The sequence below is a fragment of the Tubulanus polymorphus genome, chromosome 11 (genome assembly GCF_964204645.1).
Source record: "Tubulanus polymorphus chromosome 11, tnTubPoly1.2, whole genome shotgun sequence".
NCBI classification, from domain to species: Eukaryota; Metazoa; Nemertea; class Palaeonemertea; order Tubulaniformes; family Tubulanidae; genus Tubulanus; species Tubulanus polymorphus.
In genome coordinates this window covers 9,931,886-9,948,818 of record NC_134035.1, presented here as the reverse complement: position 1 = coordinate 9,948,818, position 16,933 = coordinate 9,931,886, and the positions used below count along the sequence as shown (strand labels likewise).

At 37.8% G+C, this 16,933-nt stretch overlaps 1 protein-coding gene across 1 annotated transcript; it reads left to right on the top strand.

Annotated features, from left to right (window-relative positions):
• Positions 1-2,177: 2,177 nt before the first annotated feature.
• LOC141913054 (monocarboxylate transporter 13-like) lies at positions 2,178-14,626 on the top strand. The gene is made up of 7 exons (XM_074804492.1): positions 2,178-2,583; positions 11,956-12,258; positions 12,639-12,952; positions 13,237-13,342; positions 13,473-13,592; positions 14,086-14,232; positions 14,343-14,626. Exons 1-7 carry the CDS (start codon positions 2,421-2,423, stop codon positions 14,624-14,626), a joined length of 1,437 nt encoding a protein of 478 aa, XP_074660593.1. The 5' UTR covers positions 2,178-2,420.
• The last annotated feature ends 2,307 nt before the right edge of the window (positions 14,627-16,933 follow it).

The following is a 16,933-nucleotide window of genomic DNA, read 5'->3' as shown; positions in this document are numbered from 1 at the left end:
CTCCATTCAAAACGTCGATGACACGGCGTTTTGTTTGCCGAACGCACATATACGTACGGGATCGCCAAAATAAACCAGTAATACAGCAGGACAAGATCGAACATAAGACGGCGTACTAAATTAGGTGTCTGATTGTGTTAGCTTTCCGACTATGGCTACGGCTTTCACGGGGGATAAAGAGGGGTTTAACGTAAACATGACTTTCTTGCTTCGGTGGTGAGGTCTTGTTAATGACCGCGGCTGCCCTTGAGGCATAGTTCAAGCATAAGATTAGCAGGGCCAATGATTATATAATTTTTTGAAAAAGAAATGATTATTCCGAGTAGAATGTTTTGGAAACAATCGTGCTCATCCGCAAAGGATAAAAAGGAGTGTTCTGATTTTTTCTGAGTTTATGACAAGCCGTCGCGTCTTACGTCCCTTGGAGAGAAATACATTGTGTTATTGCATCGGTTATGAGTAAACTCACCAACGAGAGATGGCGTAAGATTCGACACGGCATGGCTTCAAGTTTGTAATTTGGTTCGCGCTGATACAATACGTCGATGATCAGTGCGAGATCCGGTTTCACATCGTCATAAGCAAGTCAAAGGACATAACAATAACATCAATATTCATCAGCACTTAACTATCACTTTTTCTGCATACACGCAAAATAGGAAAATCTCGGAAATAACTTATGAATATATGATTGTTACCGACGAACGACTACGATAAAAGAAACTCGTGGGTTCATTTCGAGGAAACACAAAGAGATTAACGAGTTTTCGGTGAAAAATGTCTGATAGAAATTATGTAAAAACGATAAAGATGATGACCGTTGATGACGACGCGTTATGTCCTTGTTGTGACGAGAATCCCACTGTAATAATACGAGAAAGATTAAGTCCGAAAAGTTCCCTTTAAGCTAATATTGATTCGGCGTTTCGACTATAACCTAATAAAAAGTCATCTCCAGGAATAAAGACGGCTATTATATTGGGTTATTGTTTTTCCTGAAGATGACTATTAATTATAGTCGAAACGTCGGGTCAATATTAGCTTAAACGAAACTTATCGGATTTCCTCGTCTTATTAGTGCGGCATTCTCTATACGGTGAGGATAATGACGATATAATCAGTCATAACTTCGCCAGCGTGTGGTTGATTCAATATTCAACAAAAATATTTCGCAGAAAAATGATTGAAGTATCGGTGAAATGCTACACTTTTCACCCGGCTCCACCCAATTTTTTTTCTTTAATTCTGTTTCTCTAATCAAACGCCATCGTATCACCGATGCAAGACCATTTGTAGATTATTATTGTTTACGAAGTTCAACGAGACCCCGCCCGCCCTCGTGGTTATGTTGAACCCGTTGCCAAATCCTGATGTCAATAATCATCGTCATCTTCAAATCGCGCGGTCGATGCTTTGAACGAATTAACAGTTGGCAAAATAAAACGTTGTCGTTTCGCGTCGTCGAGTTCACGGCACAGTCGTCACCGGCTGCGGGGTATAGAAAAACAACGACTATATTCTCGTATAGATCCGCCGTGATGATGATGAGGAAGATGATGATAAAGTGGTGCGTATTTTCGTGAATATATATAACAATGATTAAAAGCGCCGCCGCGCGAATCGATAGAAAACCGCAGGAAATGAATAACGGCCACCTGCAAACCCAAGCGTGACACCACGTAAAAGGTCTGCGCTGATACGACGCGACAGAAACCTCCGGTCGTCTCTTAGTCGTAAAAGTCGCCCGAGTATCGACCAAAATATTGAAAACGCGCATGATTGCCCTGAACTACGCGCCGAGAAACAGCTGGTTTAATGGATGTTCGCTCTGTTTTATACATATACATTACACGAACATTTGGATTTAACTTCGATTTCGTATTAAGGCGTGTATATAGCCGGTTTTTATTAACAGCGAATTAACTATATCTTTATTTGGCGAATTCGAAAAAAAAAACCAGTAAAACGAATGAAGCGGTATTTCGTATACGTATCGTAAAAAGGAAGCTGTTATAACTGGCGGGTGTTACGCTGTCGAAGAAATATTATAGATTCGAAATATTCTATAAAACTGACGGCCAATATGACGTCACGTATTCGCGACGGCGACGGCGATGTCGACCTTTCAAAAACCAAGCGCAGTTGGTGCACAATGTGCGAACGTGCGGCAGATTTATGGTAAATCGTTACGATTAGTAACATCTATTCTTATTAAGTGAACACGTTGTTGGCCGCCGCGTTACATTCAACGCATAAAAACAGTTGACTGTGAGCGACCTGGTGATAGCGGGCAGCGCTGGAACTGTTTGCAATGACAACAACAATCATAATACCCATCATGGATAATCGGCAAGTCGACCGATCTTAATAGAGAAGAACGAGAATTAAAAGAAATCGGCGAAGAACAGACAGGTGTAAATATGCTGTTTAGCGACCTGAACACGGACGCCATCATCGGCTGGGTGGTCGTGTTCTGTACGACTCTGATCAACATCCCAGTCGCCGGGTTCCTGCAAAGTTTCGGCGTGTTCGTCAAACGTTTTGATGATCTATTCTGCCCGGGGGATTGCCTACAACTTTTAGGTACGTTTTAAAACTTTATGTATCGTTTTATATCTCGTCTGTGCGGTATAGTACGTGCTAATAATACGTTTTGAAAAAAAACAGGGATATTTGTAATTTGTAATTCAAGCAAACGTTGTCATTGATAAGAATGCATTTATATCGTAACCGCGGCTGTAACAATATTTGAACAATCCATATTTCATCGAATTAATGATTTGATCCAATAATTGCTACGGATGAAAATTGATAAAAATTATTATCATGCTCGTGCTAGTTTTATCAGCGACTGAACGGCATAAAGTTTCGATTGCTTGGCTTGATTAAAACGTGAAGTAAACAATATAACAACTATAAAGTGAAACTATAAACCCGCAGTAAGATAGGAAAAACTAGGAGAGAATCTGATGTTCGACACAAATCTATGAGCCATTTTCAAAATCTTATCAATTGAACAGTAGTTGTTACAACAGTTGTGGGTTATAACGACGAATTGTTTGATTTTCACTATTTTTGATCTGAACATAGGGATTGTCCCTGTTATTTATTCGATTGGTAGATTTCGTTTGATTTGTCTTTATTTGGTGTCCCTTTCAAAACCACCACCACATCTGACGGGAGCGAAACAGGGGTTTCGATTTTACTACCGGTGTTCGGGTGATACTTCGAGAACGACTTTGAAATGTCGATAGAAATGCTACTTTGATATCGCTGATACCCTCTCCCTACTATATGGTATATTGACTATGGAATTATCGTTTAATGCGTCGCTCTTCATGTTACGCATCTGTTCTCGAAATAGGGGAGGCTTTAATGACCATTCGCTGATAACGTGATCTGTTTGATGAAACGAGCACCGTTCTTTGATCTGTTCTCGATTCTGTATGGAGCGAAAGCCAAAATCTACACTCGAACAATAGTTCGAACGATCTTTTTTTTAAATTCTAAAATAGGGATTGACCCTGTTCTTATTTGATTGGTAGATTGCGTTTGATTGTCTTTTTGTTATGGTGTCCCTCACAAACCTACCACACCTGCCGAGAACGAAATAGGCAATGATAACATCATCTTCATATTTTTCATTTTTCAATACGATGAATACTTCTGGGATATTTTTTTGAATTATCTCTCTTTCATTTTGGTACTGCGTTAACAACGTAAAATGGCTTTTCTTTCGTTGTTTATTCTTCTCCTGATTTTATTAAACTCCTTTTCCGTGAAGTGAATATTGGATTGAATTAAAGTGAATTGAATAAGCAATACCCACGACCGTTTCTTAAAATCATTCGAAAAAATTCTATATATAACAGAAAAATCGGATATGGTTTTGCAATTGAATCAAAGATATCTGTGTGGGGTAAACACAATTATGAACGAAATTAACACACAAATAAAATACGGCGGTAAATTGTGTTCCTGAGCTCCGTCACGAGCCAAATACCGCCATGGGGTATATTGAGTCGTCAAATGAAAACACAAAACAGCGGATAACACATGTAACTCTGACTCATCGCTGCAGCAACAGAAAAAAACACACATCAACGATAGCGTTACTGTGGGCGAAATGTTTGCCCAACATTCATTCGTAGACAAGGAAAGTAAGATGTGTGCACTCTCGCGTTTTACCGGATTACATCAACAACAACGACCTGAGCGCTGTCGCTGGCACCTGCGTTATCTTAAACACTGTGCACTTACGTAATATACGACGCATTAGAAAATATGGTCGCAAACGAAAGCGAAAGTCTTCACAGACCCTAAGGAAATGTAACAAAGTTTTATATTTTTAAAAAAGAATTGAAGATCCAGCGTTACATCACCGATAAATTTTGATACGAAGTTTTCTTGACTCCGTAAAAACCGTTACAATAATGTTGGTATATACATATATTGATAGCTAGTATGCGTTATTTAAGGGGTTCTGTGATAGTCGATGCGCACTACGTCATCAATTTTGGCGTTTCAAAATAACAACTAAAACTGTGAATTAGGCGCTTATCTTGTAATTGAATATATTTCATAACTCTTATTTTATTTTTGATAAATCTTGATGATTATATTTGAGAGGATTGAGAGGTTGAGGTGCACTACGTCATGATTTCCGGTCAATTCAATTATTGATTTATTCAAATCCGAAATAAGTTTATTGATCCTTAATAGTATATAATCTAAACTATCGCGACAATAATTAAACAATATTTATATATTATTTTTCAAGGCGACAATCTTTCTAGTTAGTTTTCTCGTTTCTGTTTGAAAAATATTTTGTTTGTACCAATATTTTCATTTTTTTCTATTTTCTTAAGATAGAAATAACCTGTAGGCACTCATAACTAGAAAATGAATTATCCCTTAGTGTAAACTCTATTCATACTAGGAGATAATTCAACTCGGGGAGTGCCCCCTAAAAATTCAATCGAGGCAAAACATATTAAATGTATTATAAATGAAGTATATGTATACATTACAACCCGACATCCGCCCGGAGCATCGGCGATGATTTGGCGTGAAAATCGAGGCATATGCCTGACGAATACTATTGAATAAATATACAGTTTACAATTGACAAATTCGATACTTAATCGACATCATAAATTTGAAAGTTCGAATATTGCCAAATCATCGTATATAGGGACTGGGTAAAAACGTTACGTTACGTATAACATTTGAAATCGTTTTTAAAGAAAGCGAATACTAATTATATCGTGAAAATGAATTCAGTGGCGGTACTGCGGTGTAGAAGGCGGTAAGCAAGTATCGGTGAACGAGACAATATCGGAAAATACATTGTCAAATATTTGTATTGATGAAATGTCGATGAAAATGTGGACTGATATATCGTTTACATATGTACTCATGTACTACTATAGTAGTCTCCAAAACGCTGAATCGATATCATACAAATGTATATACGACAATATGTCGTATTTGTTCAGGTGCAAGAGAAAAGCGAATTTCGTCGCGTTTAGATGTCTGCTTAAATTCGATGATTTTTACCCCCAAAATCTGCGTAAAAACTACTGTTGGTGTGCTGGATGAGTGGTTGGTCGGCATCATGAATTCACTGAGTTCATTGACTGAGTATCGTGGTCGCGATGGTTTTTATGTCGGAATGGGGGAAATGAGGAACGGAGGGCTTATCCCTTGATGCCTGTGACATTTCCGTGGAAAGCGTAGAATTAAGCTCATACAAACTCATAGAAATTACGACTGATTGGTATTTCCCGTGTATGATTTAATTGAGAGAACTATGCTTCAATCTCTTTGAAGTACCTTTATGATTTACCCATATTCTATACGACAGACCCCGATTAGTTCGTTCTGCTATGAATGACAACAAATGCAATTGGAAATAAACGGTATCTACGTTCATTTCAATCTCTCCAAACTAGTCATCATTTTAACCGGTTTCTATATAGCTACAGCTTTGTTCCCGTTATTATCATCGTCCTCAGATAGAGTGCAACTAGTTGTATTCGTGCTGGTTGGTTTCAATTAAGAGTACTTGAAATTCTAGATATTATCGATTACAAGCAATGACGCATCGTGAAAAAATGAACTACAAATGAACTACACCGCGTCGGTTTTCTCTTTACTGATAAATTTTTAATGTAAAGTCGTATTCATCTAGTACGATCATTTTACGTTTCGCGGTAAAATGGGCGATGATTATTGAAATTCAAACCATTTCGAATGCAATCGTAGCCATTTTGAGGATAGAACCGCAAACACATTACCATTACAGGGGCTGATCCGGGTTTAGACATGGGGGGGGGGGGGATTCAAAGGTTAAGATTATCAGCAGTGTAGCAAGTGCCAAGTGCGAAATTATTTTTCTACGAAAAATTGAAGCCTCCAGATGCATTTTCTGAAATTTCACAATCAGTGACGAAGGAGTTACTACTGCTTTTTTAAGAACCATTTGGAATAGCAGTGTTGCAAGAAAAAGATATTTTTTGATGTGGATATCAACCTGAAAATCCCTCTCCCCCTTGCGTTACATCTCCGAAATGCAACGTATTGACATCGAATGTTACATACATACACGGTATTATATATATAAAGAATGATGAAATAACAGTGGAATTCAATATATCGATGGAGATTATTTTCACGAACAGGTGCGGTGGTAATTTTTACAATAATAAACTGCAGAGGATTATTGAGAAAAAATCTAACAGGGGTTGATTCATGATGCCTCACATGCCTCATGCGAAGTACTCGTCAAAAAATCTAAAATGCCCTACTTGAAGAAACGACTTGGGAAACTTTTGAGGAGATAATTTCTTCCGGAGTAGATTTCAAGGAACACACATGATCCGATGTGTTTTGGGTGTGGGTTGAGGGTATCCCGCTGTACCCCTTCGGGAACCTGAATGAGCAGTCTGTATTCCCGTGAATTCGGGTTGTTGATTCCCTAATGTGCAATTTTTTAAACACCTGCCCTTTTTCATTGGCCAGAAGTTGTCAAAACTGAACCCCGGATCCAGCCCTGTCTATCGGCGAAAATATATAGATGTACGAAAATATATATAACATTACTGTAAAGCTCTTTATTCATAGCTTATAACCTCGTAGGCCTACTTTAAGCGGCCGGTTTATTTCCAATGACTGAAATGAAATCATTGAGTTATCTTGACACTCCGCTAATGACCCTAGTGACTTCTGGTATACTACACTTCTGTCGTTCATTAACTATTCAAGAGCTATATGTATACTTTGATGTCACAATCTCGTTATGTATGCAATCATACTAATCATACAATACAATGTCAGTATCCCGGAGTCGAAAATTGCATATGGTACCGCGGCGACTTCAGCTAGTCCACGTTTGGAGTCATTTGAAATACCACCAAACATGTGTTACGTTGAATTTGATAGATACAATCATGGACGTAAAAACTAGAAAAATATACGTATAAAATGTATAAATCTAGTTTATACGTCCATGATATTATAGATATATAAAACTCATTATAGCCACCGCCCAGTATCCACCCAAAAATGTTCATTATCACACAGAAAAAAAAACAATAACGACTGTATCGTCGGGTCGTTTGATATCGTCGAACATCAACCGCGTTTTGCGGCTTTCGTCTGCCTACGAAAAAAATCAATACATCATTTACGCCACGGCGATATAGACACCGCCCAGTGAACTCGCGTATCTTCTCGCGCAGAAAAACCCCACAAAACTGGACAAATACCGACTGATACATAAATTTGGTACCGGCTGACTTAAAGAAAAAATCGGTGTCTACGTAATGGATTTATGCGGAGGACGTATGACTGAACGGTGCGCGTTTTCCATACGCGGTTCGCATTTGCGTTTTATGAGTAATTTATGTCGACGAAATGTTTACCGAAAACACGAAGCGATTTATCAATCAAATTATCGCGGACATGTAACACACGACTCGGTTTTCACATGGGAAATGTTGACGATAGAATTTAATTAATGATTCGTAGGTTTTGTAAGAATAGAGAGAGAGAGAGCGAGAGAGGGTCAGGTTCCATGGTCTATCTCTGTGTATCGCCATCAAAACGATCGGATTCTATATCTAAATTCAAGCAACAACCTGGTCCATTTTTTCGGGAACTCATCCCTTGGTTGATATGTGAAATTCCGTAGTCCTGTAGATTTTCAAGTGCATTTAGATGTGAAAAACATACATCTCAGAAAAGTGGAGGAGGAAATGTCTTGGCACAATCCCATCTGATTTTTGGCCAAAAGTTTCGTGGTCATCAACCTTAATTCAGTCCACGTATCAAATTCCAGACTTTCGAGTGCCTTTGATACACTTAGGATGAAAACTCACATCGTGGAGAATTGGAAAAGGAAATATCTAAAACGCATTACTTGAAAATGCACATTTTCTACATTTGAACCAGTAATCTGAAATTTAGGCCATAGTTTTCGTAGGTATCAACCTTTATTCAACACGTCAAATACCCATCGAATTGCAGACTTTCCTCCACTATTCTTACTATCCAGCCGATCCGCTAAGATATCAAAATATGCATATACGCTTCGAGATAAAGTACTCAACTTATACTATCAAATCATTGTCAACCTCTAGAGACACGTATATAGTGACTCAAAGAGAAATTCCCAACGACTAAATTGCTCGTCAACGATGTAATGGAGAAGTTCTCGCTGTAAACGCGACTGACATGGCGTGACTCGACCATCATATTTCTCCTTCTATCCCCTTCTATTATTGCTGTTTATGAATTATTTAAAACCATCGCGTATTCGATATACGATTTGATTATTAAGCTGTGTACAACCACGAGGGAAATGAGCTTTTAGTAAACGTCTTTGTGTCGATATCTACAAGGTCGTTAACGTCACCTCGTTATCAAACATCGACAGATTCATTTCTTTCCCGTCGAGAATTTCGGAAATTGAAATTAATCGTTTTTACGTAATTGCTCAATTTAATTTATTTCCCTTTCTTTCGTAGCTGTTTTGAAAATTGAAATCAACCTCGTTCGGATTATTATAACTCTATCTAATCGAACCGGAATACATTATTAACACCATGCGTCAATTAGAAAGTTAATTTACTGCTGAATTCAAGCGATATATTCTTGTGTAGGCGTAATTTCAAATAATTCTTATGTAAATAGCTGAATACGACGTGGTCCAGCTGTTTTCGAATGAAATCGATTAGCGTTCACTTGTCGGAAACAGTATCGCTCAACGAATCGAATTCAGCTGCAACTGATTTTAAGAAGATCGGAAAAATGTCAGCAAAGAAAAAAGAAAATCCATATGCCATGTTTTCGCTGAAGAAAGAAATGGGGGCTCGACCACGATTAGAAAAACGTTATTTTGGTACTCATCCAGGACCCAGTTCCACCGAGATCAGATTTGAGTTAACTCAAGTGAACTGACTTAAACTCAGAGTTAACTCTAACTCACGACTGTGGAATTGGATCCAGAATTTAAAAAACCTAAAGTGCCCTACTTGAAGAAACGACTTGGGAAACTTTTGAGGAGATAATTTCTTCCGGACAGATTGGATCCAGAATATTATGTCGTTATTCACAGTAATCGTCGTATCATCCCTAATGGAACACCTGCTTTTCATAATATCATTTCATCGTTTTTCGTAAATTTTTTAAACTAAGTTATTAATAGTCGCGTTCATACACAGAAATTGTAGCCTTACTCAAATGTGTCATTCCGCGTATCAATAAAACAAGACGAAATTAGTGCTGATACACGTGGAACATATAAACAAGCAGAAGTTCTACTTCAGGGGTGAATTCGAGCCGTTTGTTGGTTACTCCCTACAGGGTGATTACACGATAATATGCACAGCTTTTTGAAAATTTACCATAGTGCGCTCGATATCAACGACAAGCGCTAGGGGAGTCTTTCATTTCGTTGGATCAGGGGCGGATACAGGGACAGGAACACAAGCATACAGTTAAAATGGACAATTCCACGCCGAGCGAGCGTCAAACCAAAACAAGGGTGTGGAAAGTTTTTGAATTTCAGTGAATTTTCGTGCAATTTCTGGGCACTTGAGAGTCATTTTTCTCAATAATAGCTAAAATAAAATTCGAACCGGTAGCATTTGATATTAGCAAAAAAAACTTTTTTTCACAATGTTCTATTCAGATAGCATATGTCCTTTAAAGAGAATATAAGCTGAATTTTGTGCTGCGAGTCGCTATTCCATTAGTTGGAGGTGGAATTGTGCCGTGAAAGAATTACCATCGCATTTTCAAAAGGGCACGTGCTCCTTGTGCTCCTACCTGGATCCACCCCTGCAAAATCGAGGTATTTCATGATCTCATGGCTTATGTATGTACAGACGACTGGGCAATATTCTGGTAGAGAGCGCTGAAACGTCGTCGTCCGTCGTATTACGACCTGACACTTAAACAACATTATGTCGAATAAAACGACGACTGAGTTTAAATAATTTATAGCACGGCAAACGATAACAAAGTTGTTGCACCCGATAAAACATCGTGGTAGCGAATGTTACATACGAGATTTCCCGGTCTAGTTGATCGTATTGACGTTAATGTTCTATCGTTTCTTTTTTCCAGTAAGGCGGATTCTTTTATCACCGGTAGTTGTATTACGGATCCGCCAACGAACTTTTCCTATATCTGGGATTAAAAAAACATATTTCTATTCTTTTTCCTGCTCCCCCACCTTATTTCTAAGCATAGATATGAAAATAGAAATAATCATATATAGTTTTTTTTCACTGCTAGATCATCTTTTGATATCATACACAAAAACATTCGCCATGGCTAGTGTTCTAATGGATGTGTTTGTCAGTAAATTCAATAAATAGCATGACTAGCAAAAATGGCGGCGTCAGTTAGGTGTGTAGGGAGCAATAGACTATATTCGAGTATTATTAACCAAAAAGATCTCCGAAATAAAGTTTTTTTTTTTCAAATTCCCCTCCCCCGATCACTTAATTAGTAACGAATTAAATGTTTCAAGATATTTTCATGATATTTTTTTTTAAATTCCCCTCCACAATTATTTCAAGTCCATCGAGTCCATTATCCAACATAGATGAAATGGATTTTAATTCATATCCATTACAAAACAATCAAGCTAAAAGCCTAAAACTTTTTACATTTCATGTTCACATATATATTCATATGTATCGATATATAAAGTAGCTTGTGTGAAGCGAGGGCCAGCAAAAATAGTTAGGATATATATCATACCAAATTTTGCACACAAAAATCTCTTTGTCAGCTCGATTCATTCATTGAATAAATCACGGTTCTCTATAACATATCGGTCAAACAGCATCAGCTGCGAACGAGCGTGCTTGAAAAACACGTGTGTGTGCGCACGCAGAAATGTATGTATAAATTCGAAGCAAATCGGGTAATTAATGATCGCCTGAAACCATTAATGAACATCCATGCATAACATACAATAATATCGTATTACGTCTAATATCAGAACGATTCGAATATTAAACAGCGATAAATGTGAATATTACAACAGCTATCAGCTATCAGCTATAATCATGGACCTATAAACTAACTTAGTTGATTAGTCAATGCAGAAACTAAACATGAATAAACCTTTTGGGTCTTGCGCGATAAAGAACATGTACTTAATCTTCGAGGGAGCGACATATTTATTTATTTTTTATGAACGGAATGATCTCCAAAGCTCCGAATCGAGCTTAATTCAATTTGTTAAGTCGGTTTTCCACACGACACCATCTCGATAGATCTCGAGTTCAACAACTAACACAATAACGACATTACGTTTATTCATTACACATAACATTCTAAGAAGCTATCTCACATTAGAACAAACTAGTATACCTCAATCTCAACAGACGATTCTAAATGTTTTCGTAGTTAATCTAATTCAAATTGCCTTTTCAGGATGGATGGCCGCTCTACCGTACGCGCTGAATCTGCTGATGACACCGATCGTGATTCGAACCCAGAAGAAAATGGGCGACCGATGGCCGTTCATTATCGGCATACTGATATGCACGGTTAGCCTCGTGTCGACGTCATACCTGCACGGGTTGAGTTGGATGTTTTTCACTTATTGCGTTCTGTACGGCATCGGTTCCAGTTTCGTGATGTACATTCCGTTCGGTGTCATCGAGAGCTACTTCCCCGAAACTCACCCGCATCACGTGCTGGCCACGAGTTTCGTGACAATCGGTCCTCCGATAGGTACGTCAAAAAAATACGTCGAATTCCCAATCATCGAACTTTTTTTTTATTTTCTATTTTTCATTCCGTGGGAAAAACGAAAAACTTTTCGCTCGAACTGATTTTTCTTTACGAGACGACGATTTTTCTCGTGGGAACGAAATGTTTTTGGTCGCGTGCGACGTGGTGCCATAATCGATTATTTCGTTACCTCAAGAAAAAAGGATATTTTTCACCATATCACCTACCGAGGCTCCGTACCATAAGTAACCTTTGATTCTAGCAACTTACGCCCAAAACAACAATTTTTCACTACTTATTAACTTAAATATATAAAAATGAATAGAAATACATCTAAATTTTCGAATGAAATACGTTATATTTTTTTCGCATTTTTCTAGGGGTGTTGGTCGTGAACCCAGTCGCCGTGTATCTCGACCAACACGAGACGGCCGACTGGCGCGACACCTACCGCATATTCGCGGTGATCATCGGCGTCGTCGGTATCTTGCCGGCGATCATAATGCGCCGCTCTGGCGGCAAAAAACAGCGCGACTACGAAGATCTCGACGGCGAAGCGTCTGCCCAGAAAAAGAATCCAACGTGCCTTGAGAACATCGGAAATTATGTGAACTCACTCAGTGGTCTGACATCGCCTTGGATACTCGCCATTTTGTTGATTAGCTACGGTATATTCATACCGAAAATACATTTTGTAAGTTACGCCCAACGAATCAAGGTTTATTATCCCAGCGCTAGAATAAATTTCAAAACGTTTGATGGATCCAAAAATGATATATTGACGGATGACTCGACATCTGCCAAAACAGGCACCGTTATCCTTTACAGATTGGTGAACAAGAATATATCAATACTCAACTCAGATTTAAAACAATTTTGCCTCGTCAACACTTTTTAACTACGCATACACATTTTCCCGAATCAACGCACCTTTTGCCGATGTCGTATTCCGTATTAGTGTATATATTTCATTTTCAGATAAAATACATGGGAACATTGGGGATCGACGATAAAACAGCTTCAATGGTTCTCAGTTACGAAGGAATAGCTGAAACCCTAGCTACTTTTGTTGTTTCTATATTAGGTTAGTTGACTATCGGATACGTTGAAGCAAATGTTGAAATCGTAATGTTGGATTATTTTATTAGCAACTCTTGCGCCATCTATCGATAGCCGCATCGGCGTAAAAACTTCTAAGAAATATTCTTTTTTAGGTACATTGATGTCATCGAAATTATTGTGGTTTTATATATTTGGAGCTGGAACACTTGCTGTGGCTAACGGTTTACTCAGTCTGGCGAGTCAACTTTATCAAGTTACTATTTATTGCATCGGTAAGTTATTGCAGCATGAAGGAATTTCCATTAAATCACGGTATCTTCTACGTCCCTTCAACGAACAACACATCTTGCAGTTGAATCACGCGAAAACCCGAGAACAAACGTTCTTCAAAAATGGTTCACATTTTGAGCGTACGCCAGTAGTATTAGTTCATTTCCAATTTTGTTTTGTTTAAATCATTTTTCTTTCGAGATATGTCGAGAGTATAAATAGACTTTTTAGATATCCTCGTTTCCGTAGTTGACTTCATCTATTGATTTATAGAAGCTCTGTACCTACGCTCTAAAGATTAGGTAAAATGCTCGGCATTTTGTGATTTGATTCTTCTGATAATCTTATTATAATATTTTCATAGTATGATCTTTATTTTATCAACTAACATATTAATAAAATGTTCTAACTAATGTTCATAATTAACACATATTTTGAATATTTTGTAAATCAAATTTTTTTAATTTTTTTTTTTCATGGTATGCTTGATTTCAGTTCACGGAGCTATGGACGGTTTTCTTATGACTCTCACCTATCCTGTTATATCTTCGGTCGTGGAGATGAACGAACACAAACCCTACGTTTACGGAATGACTCAATTCGCTATCGGAATGGGTCAGCTAATCGGCTTACCAATGACGGGTACATGAAAATTACACGATATTCTTAACAAAAGAAAATAGATCGGGTATCTATGTTATTCGAATAACATTTTTTGTCATTCTGTAAATTCTGAAATATATATTTCATAGGTATGATGTACGACCAGCTGAAATCTTACCGTCCAACTTTCATCGTGGCTTCCGTGTTGTTCCTCATCGCTCTAATCCTAATCGTCATCGTCTTCATCGGATATCTGGTCAAACGGCGACAACAAACAACGACTTCCGGCGCCGACCCGGAATCGCCGACCGCTAATACAGCACCCGCAGACGCTGGCGAAAAACAAAACGACGACATCGAAACAAATGACCAATCGCAGACGGACAAGACCGAGACCGATTCGGTAGTTACAACTCTTGAAAGTGAATCATAGCATCGTTATAATGTATACTTGTAATTGTAATTCTTTCTCAATAATACTCCGTTTTTCCGTGGTTGAGTTTATCTGAAATTCATCGGTTTTTGTATTTATTTGAGGGTCCAGAAGCCGGTTTCAGGAACAAGTGTAAGCTTAAGACGGTCAAGTTTGAATTATTGTCCACATTGAAAACATGAAGTAACCAATGGTAATTACAGCAAAAATTTGAGTTTCACTTTTTTATGAAACTGTGCCCTGCTATTTTCGTTCAGAGAACTAGAATGTGACGGCGTCCATATCGGCTGCCAAAGCCGTCTGGTGACTCGGGCGAACTTTCTTGGTTATCGGATTAAGTCGATTATTTATATGTGAAACCGAGTGTTAGTTAGAACTGTGGTCCGGAAAAAGCGATCATGGCATTGTACTGTAGTTGTAGAATATCACACCTAGTACCAAGATGGCCGACACGGTGAAATGTGTTACGATCGAACTATAGTGCGTTCGGTTCGGTTATTAGTTCCGACCACTGAAAACGAACAGAAGTTCGCCTTTTAATATTTGGTCAAGCCATATTTCTTGACAAAAAATTATTTCGTCATAAAAAAATGGATTTCCATCGAAAAATATAAGTGAAAATAGTTCCGCTATGAAAAAAGAATCGGGTTCATTACCTAGAAATAGTTTTGTTATGTGAAAATAAATCGCCTTCGAAATATTCATGAGTAAAAATATTTCCACTATGAAAATTAAATCGCATTCGAGCGTATGTGAACAATTATATGCCATGATCAGAGCGAAACCCTCTCGAATGAGACCTGGCGTAAATTCTGATTGGTCGATTGGTCATTGACGTCACTATCCACTTCCATATATAGAAAGACAATTTCCATACAGCTACGTCGCTTCTGGGGAATCACTATTCCTCAAAATGAAATAATTTCAGTAAGGTTGATTATATTGGTGCATGATAATGAAATGTTTATACGAATGTTTGGAATCTTATGCTAAAAAATGATACCTCGTTTCTCCTAATCGACCTGGTTATTTTGTAACTCGCAATGAAATTTGTAATCAGTTTATTTCTTTAGCTGCCGGGTCTGTTATGGTGAGCTTGATCATGATTTCTAAAAAAAAACTTACATACAGGGTATATAGGCAGGCGGGTCAACTGTTAAACTCAGCAGAAATGAGAAACAAGGCATGAATTTTTTATACGTAGTCTAAAATGAATCTTTTTTTTGAATCGAATTCAATATCTCATTCGTAAAAACTATCATTGTTTTGACGTTATAGAATAGCAAATTCTCGTTAAAGGTGACGTATTCGTATGCATCTTAATCGTAGTCCCGAAAATGTCTTGATTATTTTCGTTGAAGCGATCGCTTCAGACGGTGCAAATGGAAGTTTAGGAGGAGTGGCACATCGCACCGCTCTATAACCACACGGCGGCGAAACCTGCAGCAACGAGATCAAATGTTACCTGAACCTCAACCCTAACTGAGCAATAATTGGATTCAGAATCTGTTAACCCCGGACACCTAGTGGGCATCGGATCAAAAGAAAACAAGATTCTATTTACCGAGAGGAAACTTCATCGTGTGTCTGTGCAGGGAGGTGGTCTGTGCTAACACGACGTACAACCCGAGGTCTCTCCATTAAAATCAATCAATGAACTGACTTTTACATGTATATTGTATAGGAATCATGGATATACGAATTAGAGGCGTGCTTCAAAAAATTTCAATAATAGGTACATTTTAGGCCTATCGGGGAAGACGCTTTTTTAAACAGGGTATTTATATATAGACGAGTCATATTCCTGTTAGTTCTTCAATAGATTTCTATCAAAATCAAGTGGGTATTTTCGAATGTAAAGCCTACACGACGTTGTAATTGGAAGCTCAATTGAAGTGTTATATTGAAAATGCGATAAGGGTGTATAAAATTTGCAACTCCCTTGCTAACGGCAGAATGCTATAAATACAGCGTGACAGCGTCACTATATATGAAAGCTTGTTTCCAATTTCTACATATAAAAGACTCATTCTTTACGTACAAACAAAAGGAATTCAACCCAAGTGTGTAATTTAAATGCCGCTTTATGCATATATGTCATTACTTTTCATGATACGAAATCAGAATTTATGTCAAATTAGATTATCATATAAACTCCAAAGTCAAATTCCAATGCGAAATAAAAACAAAATTGAAATATTCAACTGTATTTTCTTAATTGTAATTACAATATTTTTTTGCCTACAATTATGTTTCGTAATTTCTTTATTCGTGAACATTTCCTTTCGCTTGTTTTAAATCAGCTCA